Here is a 9,996-nt window from a genome sequence, read left to right as displayed (position 1 = left end):
CTCTGTCCCTTTCTCTATCCCTCTGTCTCTCTCTCGGAGGCAACGACGAGATGGTGACGACGATGGACGTGAGTAGCACGACGGGCAATCATCCCACTTCCCAGCAACAGCCACGAGGTCCCACACAGGGGCCCCTCCTGGACTCTCAGCGAGGCCACGCCCCTCCCCGGCCACGCCCTCCTTCTGGAACCTGCAAGCGCCCTTCCCGATTGGCTCCCTCTGTGACCTTTAGCCGAGATGTCCCCCTCGCAAGTTTCTACCGTGGCCTGCAGGCGTCAGTACTGGCGTCGCAGGCAGCGCTATGCCACGCCACTCGCAAAGGTTAAAGGTGAGTACTTAACAATAATGACATTTTGATTTAAAGCTTTCGTGACTGCAGGGATTCATATTCTTGGTTCTTTCGGTAAAGTCACCTGCACGTAGAAGGGAAACAATAAAATAATAAAAATATAAAACAATACAATTCTCACAAAGTTTCGACTGCAACACGAGCAGTCATCATCAGGTGTTTCCCTTCTACGTGACTTTTACCGAAAGAACCAAGAATAATAATGACATTGCCAGGCATCTTAATTTATTTGGGAGTACTCCCTCGGTGATTTAATATTGCTCGAAATAGATTGGTTTAATGTGGTTCATTAAGGTCCAGGTAATGACTACACTTGCTGTATGAGTTACAAATCTGTTATGAGTGGCTAATGCTGATTTATTTTACGTGGATTAAATGCACACAGCAGCCAGTGCAAAGGCGTTTTTTCGTACAAATACATTTTGAAGTATATATAGTATGGCCAATTTAAACACTGCATAAAACAAATTATAAGATTAATGCCTTTTAATGTTAATGAATGCAAAGGAAAAAAGATCAAAACACAGTGTTTAACCATTCGGCCTCTGATACATTTAATGTTTAGTTATGAAATCGGCTCAAATCTAACAATTTATCAATAGTTACAATTCCTGTAAGTTTTAAACTATTATACACTGCAAGTACATCAAGTGAAGGTCGGTTGAATACTGTAGTTTCAATTCTTGAAGATTTTGGTTGAGGTTTTATTTTGAACAATACAATCGTGTTCATCAACCAATCAACAGAGAGCCGCTCTATGGGTATCTCGGTAAAGTTAAGTAGGTAATAAAATACTTTAAATTAAAACAACATTTTATCTTATACCTACTACGGAACTTTACCGAAAGAAACTAAGAGTGTGGATCCCTGCAGTCACGAAAACTTCAACTCGAGATTATTATTATTGTTGTTGCTGATACAACTGACCCTGGACTTTCAATATCCCGGGAAAGGATTCGAGACTTCCCCAGACGTCGGCAAACGCGAACTTACCAGGAAGAGAAACCGGGACAGGTGGCAACTCCAGGTGGAGCGCCCCGCGACAATTACCAACCGCCCGCGTGGGCGGGGCGAGCGACTGGCGGCGGCGAGTGGGCGGTGCTTGGTGACCCACCCGGACTGTACCACCGCGCTGGACGTTGTGGGGGGGGGGGGGCTGGCAGTGCCCTGCCGTACAATGGGTCTCGGTGGTCACGAGTTACATTGAGAGATGGGATCGGCCAAGTTCGGCTTCCCCCTCTCCCAACCCCCCACCGCCGCACCCCCTCCACTTTGTATCGGATACGGTGAGTTCAGCTCCTGGCTAAGTGACTCAGTGCCCAGGTCGACTGCCGCCACTCTGCCGCGTCATTAAATCGTAAGCCCGGCCAGGTGGCTTCCGATCGCGAGCCGCTCGCGATCGGAAGGTTTTACGCGTTCAAGTCCTGCTCTGGAGAAGGGGTGGTGTTGACTCAGCCTATCATCATCATCCCTCGGTGGGAGTGGTCGATAAAATAGGTACCAGTTAGGTGGCACGTGACTTGTAGCCACCAGGGCGCACAGAAAGATGCGGGCTGGATGTTTTATGCCGGGTGAACAATTATGATGCCGGATCATCGACGCATGCAGAGAGAATCGAAGCCCCGGGCAAATTGTAGCTCGTGGCGAGCGGACCCCGTGGACCCTAGCGACTGGGTCGCGACTGATTAATGAAAAGATTGTGGGGTCATTAGGAAGGATCACAGGGAGGTAGTGAGGATGGGTCTGGTAGGACGGGGAGGTGGGAATTGGAGCGAGTGGACAGTGTGGGGGAGGGGTTCATTGGGGTCTTGGTTTTGTGGGGGGGGGAGGTATGGGCGAGGCGGGGGGGGCTGTAAACAGCCCTGAACCAGTGGTGGAAACTCCACATTACTATGGTGGGGGCGAGTAACCCCACGGATTATCAAACCCGGAGATCTTCTGCGTTGGGTCTTTCACATCCACTACCACCTATGGGCACACGACCCTGCCACGTGGGGGCGGACCCTGCCACGTGGGGGGGCGGACCCTGTCACGTGGGGCGGGGGGCGGACCCTGCCACGTGGGGGCGGACCCTGCCACGTGGGGGAGGACCCTGCCACGTGGGGGGGGGCGGACCCTGCCACGTGATGCGCGTTCGGTCGACCTCACGGCCACATCGCGTCACTGTGTCACGTGAGTACTTTGTGCTATAGAGTCACTAAATATACTGTTATAGAGTCACTAAATATACTGTTATAGAGTCACTATTAATACTGTTATAGAGTCACTATTAATACTGTTATAGAGTCACTATTAATACTGCTATAGAGTCCCTATTGATACTGTTATAGTCACTATTAATACTGCTATAGTCACTAATAATACTGTTATAGAGTCACTATTAATACTGTTATAGAGTCACTATTAATGCTGTTATAGTCACTATTAATACTGTTATAGAGTTACTATTATTACTGCTATAGAGTGACTATTAATACTGTTATAGAGTCACTATTAATACTGTTATACAGTGACTATTAATACTGCTATAGAGTCACTATTAATGCTGTTATAGAGTCACTATTAATACTGCTATAGAGTCACTATTAATACTGTTATAGAGTCACTATTAATACTGTTATAGAGTCACTATTAATACTGTTATAGAGTCACTATTAATACTGCTATAGAGTCACTATTAATACTGCTATAGAGTCACTATTAATACTGCTATAGAGTCACTATTAATACTGCTATAGAGTGACTATTGATACTGCTATAGAGTGACTATTAATACTGCTATAGAGTCACTATTAATACTGCTATAGAGTCACTATTAATACTGCTATAGAGTCACTATTAATACTGCTGTAGAGTGACTATTGATACTGCTATAGAGTCACTATTAATACTGTTATAGAGTCACTATAAATACCGCTATAGAGGGACTATTAATACTGCTATAGAGTGACTATTAATACTGTTATAGAGTCACTATTAATAATGCGATAGAGTGACTATTAATACTGTTATCGAGTCACTATTAATACTGCTATAGAGTCACTATTAATACTGCTATAGAGTCACTATTAATACTGCTATAGAGTCACTATTAATACTGCTATAGAATCACTATTAATACTGTAGAGTCGATATCTACTGCTATACAGTCAGCATGTACTACTGTACAGTCCATTAATACTGCTATACAGTCAGCATGTACTACTGTAGAGTCGATATCTAATGCTATAGAGTCAGCATGTACTACTGTACAGTCCATTAATACTGCTATAGAGTCAGCATGTACTACTCTAATCATAGCAGGTACCACCACTTTCGCTTGCCCTGCTCTAATCATAGCAGCTTACACCACAGTATGCATGCACTGCTGCAGGGAAAGCAGGTACCACCACACTATGCACTGCTGTAGTAATAGCACGGACCACCACAGTCACTATGCACTGCTGAATTAATAGTGCTCAGTTGTGGCGAGAGTGCAGAGTTTCTCACATCTGCCCAGTGTGCTCATGACCGGCTCCGGTTTAACACCAGAGTGTGTGAGGACGGGTGAGACATCCTCTAACACAAGTGCGGCTACGCTTTTTTTTGGTCACGCTGCACAATGGTGCCGATCGCCGGGACTGGTTTACTACGGCCTTTGGAGCGGCTTTGCCAGTTTCGCCAGATCGGCCCAGGACCGCTGGATAATGTCGGATGATAATCGTGTGGTGACGGATAATCGATGACGATCGACGGTGTCTCGAGCTGAATGCGGTGCCCAACGTGCGACATTGGTTGACGCGCGGCCGGCCAACGCGCCGTCTAAATCCGCGTCTCTCTTCTGGAATTCTCAGGCGGGCAACGCTTTTGGTGAGCCGGCGGTCGCAATTAGCTGGAGCTTCCTGACCCGTCTGTTGGAGGAGATATCTCTGCACTCAACGTACCTGGGCAAGCTCTGGCTCACCACGTTCCTGATCTTGCGCATCATGCTGACTATCGCGGCGGGCGAATCCATCTACCACGACGAGCAGAGCTCGTTCATGTGCAACTCGCAACAGCCGGGCTGCACAAACGTCTGCTACGACTCCTTCGCTCCCCTCTCCTACGTGCGCTTCTGGATTTTTCAGATTATCACCGTGGCGGCGCCCAGCATTCTCTACCTCGCCTTCGCCATACACAGGATACAGAGGTCTAGTAGAGTTACGACGATGACGATAATCGTGATGATGATAATGACGATGAAGGCCCCCCCCCCCAAAAAAAAAAACCTTAATTCCACTCTTTGTTTTGGTGAGAAGGATATTTTTAAACTTTCATTCCCGCGTCGTTATCCGCAGGTCAGAAGGCTCGACCGGCCACAAAAAGCACCGACGGACCGAGCAAGCCGAGGAGAATGTCCAAGCGGAGAAAGGAGGGGAGTTTGCCGACGAGGCTGGCGAGGTCAAGAAGAACGACCACAGATGGCACGACGGGCGCCGCGCGATCCCGGCCGACGGCCTCATGTGGGCATACACGCTGCAGCTCGTCCTGCGCACGGTGGCCGAAGTGGGCTTCCTTCTGGGCCAGTACGTGATGTACGGCTTGGAGGTGATCCCCCGCTTCGAGTGCCCCCGCCGCCACCCTTGCCGCCACCGCGTCGACTGCTTCGTGTCGAGGCCCACGGAGAAGACCGTCTTCCTGTACGTGATGTACGCCGTGGGCGGCCTCAGCCTGGCTCTCGACCTGGCCGAGCTGACTTGTTGCCAGGCAGCCGAGCCAAGCGCCAGCAACGGTCAGGGCTGGATTAAGGTTCTTGTAGGCCCTAGACACTTCTGTCTCGTAGGCCTTCAGTCAGGGCCAGATTAAGGTTCTTGTAGGGCCTTGACACTTCTATCTCGTAGGCCTTCAGTCAGGGCCAGATTAAGGTTCTTGTAGGCCCTAGACACTTATATCTCGTAGGCCTTCAGTCAGGGCTGGATTGAGGTTTATTGTAGGCCCTAGACACTTATATTTCGTAGGCCTTCAGTCAGGGCCGGATTAAGGTTCTTGTAGGCCCTAGACACTTCTATCTCGTAGGCCTTCAGTCACGGCTGGATTAAGGTTCTTGTAGGCCCTAGACACTTATATCTCGTAGGCCTTCAGTCAGGGCCGGATTGAGGTTTATTGTAGGCCCTAGACACTTCTGTCTCATAGGCCTTCAGTAAGGGCTGGATTAAGGTTCTTGTAGGCCCTAGATACTTCTATCTCGTAGGCCTTCAGTCAGGGCCAGATTAAGGTTCTTGTAGGCCCTAGACACTTCTATCTCGTAGGCCTTCAGCGGTAATGTTCTACAGCTGCTACTGCTGCTAACCCATGTCACTAACTCCCTCCGCTGTCACTCGGCTTCCTTCACGCGGTACTTGAAACTGGACGTGCGTCGTCGCTGCTGACACGTTCATTACTTAGCCAGTGCCCTCGTTCGACGGGAGGGCGCGCTGCGTGCCCGCACTTCTGCAGATTCCTACTTGAAGTCATTGGGGAGAGGAGCAAAAATATATCACGCGAGGTAAGCCTCGAAATATCGAACGCGGAAATGTCTTCCGCTATTTATTTTTTGACCGCGGCTATCGCGTGGGATGCCGTTTGTTTTCACCGATAACAAATTCGACGTCACCATGGGACCTCCCATGATGTAGCTGCACATGATGTAGCTGCTCACAACGAGCTCTCAATGTGCTGATAGTGGCATTGTGTCTGTGCTGTTCGCCTTTTGGCATCCTCTGGTCTAACACTGTTTGAGGCTAGGCTCTAAAGATAGCTCTCCCTGGTGTGGACCAATCAGTTTCAAAGACAATGCATCATATACTACCAGAGCATGTTTGTTTGCATGTTCACCACAAGTGTAGCGACATAAATGGTGTCACTACTCTGTAGCGACAGTAGCGAGTGAAGAGTGGTGCTGTATGCGTGGTGCCGCTCTATGGTACCAGAGTGAGCACGGCACGGAATGGCTCACTAGAGGGCAGGGTCCGGGTGTCGCTGAGGTCGGGTCAGGACATGATATCCTGGGTGAACCCGAGAGGGCACGTGACTGGACGAGGGGGCAAGGGGGGACGTGAGGGTTACGTGATAAGGACCCAGGGTCCATCCCGGAAGGATCTGGAAGGGGGCGTGGCCAAGGGCAGAGCCGGCCACGCCCCCTCCCGGAAGGATCTGGAAGGGGGCGTGGCCAAGGGCAGAGCCGGCCACACAGTTATAAACCAAGTCCCGGGTGGGAGCGGGGCTGCTGGGTCAACTCTGGGAATGAAGCCGCCATCTAAGGTCCTCGGTCTCCGGTCTCCGCTAGTGGACCAGGCAGCGTGTTGAGCTGTCCTGGTCCGGTAATATAATTAGCTAAGTTGGGAGCGGTGGTTACCGCCCTATGTCGTCATCCTGTTGAGAGTTACCTGTTGCCTCCAGTTCTAGTGTGCGCCTAAATGGAACCCACCACACAAGTGCTGCGTGTGGTTAATGTGAACTTGATTCCATGCAAAAGGTTTCTATTTGGCGTTCCAACATCTGAACACAACTCGTGCTTTATTGCCAGAAAGGGTACGGGCTTCCTCCCTGACGCTCAAAACGTGCCGTTCCCGCTGCTACTGTCGTTGCCATGAACAGGATTGCGAACGGCGATCCTCCTCCTCCGCCTCCTCCTCGTCGCGCGGCCGAGACGGAGGAGGCCGCCCCCCGGCAGGTGGCGATAACGCCGGCGGCTGCGTCGCAGCTGCAAGGTTACCTGCGCGCGATACAGCGGCGGCTGGAGCTGACGGTTTCCCCACCACCCCGACGGGCCAGGGCAACGCGGGGATACGGGGAGAGCGGAGCAGGGAGAGGTGGGGGAGGCGGAGAGGGAGGACGGCGGGAGACTCCGGCCTTACGCTCGGCCGCGGTGGCCGTGAGCAAAAACCCCCAAGTGCAGCTCGGCAAGAAATACGAAGTGGCGGCGGCGGCAGACGAAGTAGGAGATTCCGGAGAAGAACAAGGAGAGGTCAAGGCCGCCTCTAGGAAGGGAAGGGCCGTCCGAACGAAGAAATATCCAACCATCTCAGTTTAAGTTTCCTTACTCTTTGGTCCTTTCGGTAAAGTCACGTCGGTAGAAATAAACATTTTACTTTTTATTCTTGGTTCTTTCGGTAAAGTCACCACGTAGAAGGGAAACTATAAAATAATAAAAATATAAAGCAATAGAATTATCTTATTGTTTTATATTTTTTATTTTTTTATTTTATTGTTTCCCTTCTACGTGGTGACTTTACCAAAAGAACCAAAGAGTGTGAATCCCTGCAGTCGCGAAAGCTTCAAGTCGAGATTTAAGTTTCCTGTTTTGAGTTGAACGCCGAGTTATTCACGAATAAAGGTTTTCTCTTTTGGGGGGGTCAGATCTCGCTTGTGAGTTGTAGATATGTCGTTGAGCACTCCACCACCCGGCATCAGCCAGCAAGGTTGTGTCACGTAGACGAAACCTCGTGCCGGGTGGTTACTACTGCAGCCCACCAGTGTGTTTGAGAGAACAATTGTGAGCATGGATTTATTCTCCCAACACTATACACTGCACTACTATACACTACACTATACACTACACACGGCACTATGCTTTACCTGACTATACACTATACTACTATACACATCACTACTATACATTACACTACTATACACTACACACAATACTGTACATTACACTACCATACACCACTATGCACTACACTATTATACACTACTCTACATCACTATACACTTTAGTAATATTCACTACTATACACTACACTATACGCTGCTATACACCACAGTAATATAGGCTACACTACTATACACTACACTGTACACTGCACTATACACTACTATACATCACTATACACTATAGGAATACACCTTGCTATACACTACACTATATGCTGCTATACACAGTAATATAGGCTACACTACTATACACTACACTATACACTACACACAATACTGTACACTACACTACCATACACCAATATACACTACTATACATCACTATACACTAGTAATATACACTGCTATACACTACACTATACCCTGCTATACACCACAGTAATATAGGCTACACTACTATACACTACACACAATACTGTATACTACACTACCATACACCACTATACACTACACTACTATACACTACACCATTATACATCACTATACACTATAGTAATATACACTGCTATACACTACTATACACTACTATACACTACTATACACTACACTATACACTACACCACTATACATCACTATACACTATAGTAATATACACTACTATACACTGCACTATACACTACTATACACAACACCACTATACACACTATACACTACTATACACTACACTATACACTACTATACATGACTATACACTATAGTAATATACACTACTATACACTACACTATATGCTGCTATACACTAGACCACTATACACTACTATACACTACTATACATCACTATACACTATAGGAATATACCTTGCTATACACTACACTATACGCTGCTATACACAGTAATATAGGCTACACTACTATACACTACACTATACACTACACACAATACTGTATACTACACTACCATACACCACTATACACTACACTACTATACACTACACCACTATACATCACTATACACTATAGTAATATACACTGCTATACACTACTATACACTACTATACACTACACCACTATACATCACTATACACTATAGTAAAATACACTGCTACACACTACACTATACACTACTATACACTACACCACTATACATCACTATACACTATAGTAATATACACTACTATACACTACACTATACACTACTATACACAACACCACTATACACCACTATACATTACTATACACTACACCACTATACACTACACTATACACTACTATACACTATAGTAATATACACTACTATACACTACACTATATGCTGCTATACACTAGACCACTATACACTACTATACACTACACTATACACTACTATACACTACACCACTATACATCACTATACACTACACTACTATACACTACACCGCTATACACTACACTATACACTACTATACATGACTATACACTTTAGTAATATACACTACTATACACTACCCCACTATACACTACACCACTATACACTACACTACTATACACTATAGTAATATACACTACTATACATGACTATACACTAGTAATATACACTACACCACTATATACTACACCACTATACACTACACTACTATACACTATAGTAATATACACTACTATACTATACACTACAATACACTACACCACTATACACCACTATACACACTATACACTACACCACTATACACTACTATACACTACTATACATGACTATACACTATAGTAATATACACTACTATACACTACACTATATGTTGCTATACACTAGACCACTATACACTACTATACACTACACCACTATACATCACTATACACTACACTATACACTACTATACACTACACCACTATACACTACTATACATGACTATACACTATAGTAATATACACTACTATACACTACACGACTATACACTACTATACACTACACCACTATACACTACTCTACACTACACTATACACTACTATACACTACACTATACACTACACCACTATACACTACTATACACTCTGCTATGGGTGGGGGGGAGGGGCTG

The 9,996-nt window shown here is 46.6% G+C and overlaps 1 protein-coding gene across 1 annotated transcript; it reads left to right on the top strand.

Moving 5' to 3' along the window:
- The first annotated feature begins 4,116 nt into the window (after positions 1 to 4,116).
- LOC142912338 (gap junction gamma-1 protein-like) lies at positions 4,117 to 7,706 on the top strand. The gene is made up of 3 exons (XM_076060507.1): positions 4,117 to 4,517; positions 4,666 to 5,007; positions 6,944 to 7,706. The coding sequence occupies exons 1-3, from the start codon at positions 4,315 to 4,317 to the stop codon at positions 7,377 to 7,379; spliced, it is 981 nt and encodes a 326-aa protein (XP_075916622.1). The 5' UTR covers positions 4,117 to 4,314; the 3' UTR covers positions 7,380 to 7,706.
- The last annotated feature ends 2,290 nt before the right edge of the window (positions 7,707 to 9,996 follow it).

This window comes from Petromyzon marinus, unplaced genomic scaffold (assembly GCF_048934315.1).
Source record: "Petromyzon marinus isolate PM22_M1 ecotype Great Lakes invasive population unplaced genomic scaffold, UKy_Petmar_22M1.pri1.0 PM_G_Scaffold_2, whole genome shotgun sequence".
Taxonomy (NCBI): Eukaryota; Metazoa; Chordata; class Hyperoartia; order Petromyzontiformes; family Petromyzontidae; genus Petromyzon; species Petromyzon marinus.
The sequence above is the reverse complement of the archived record's forward strand: the minus strand, read 5'-3'. Positions and strand labels throughout refer to the sequence as shown.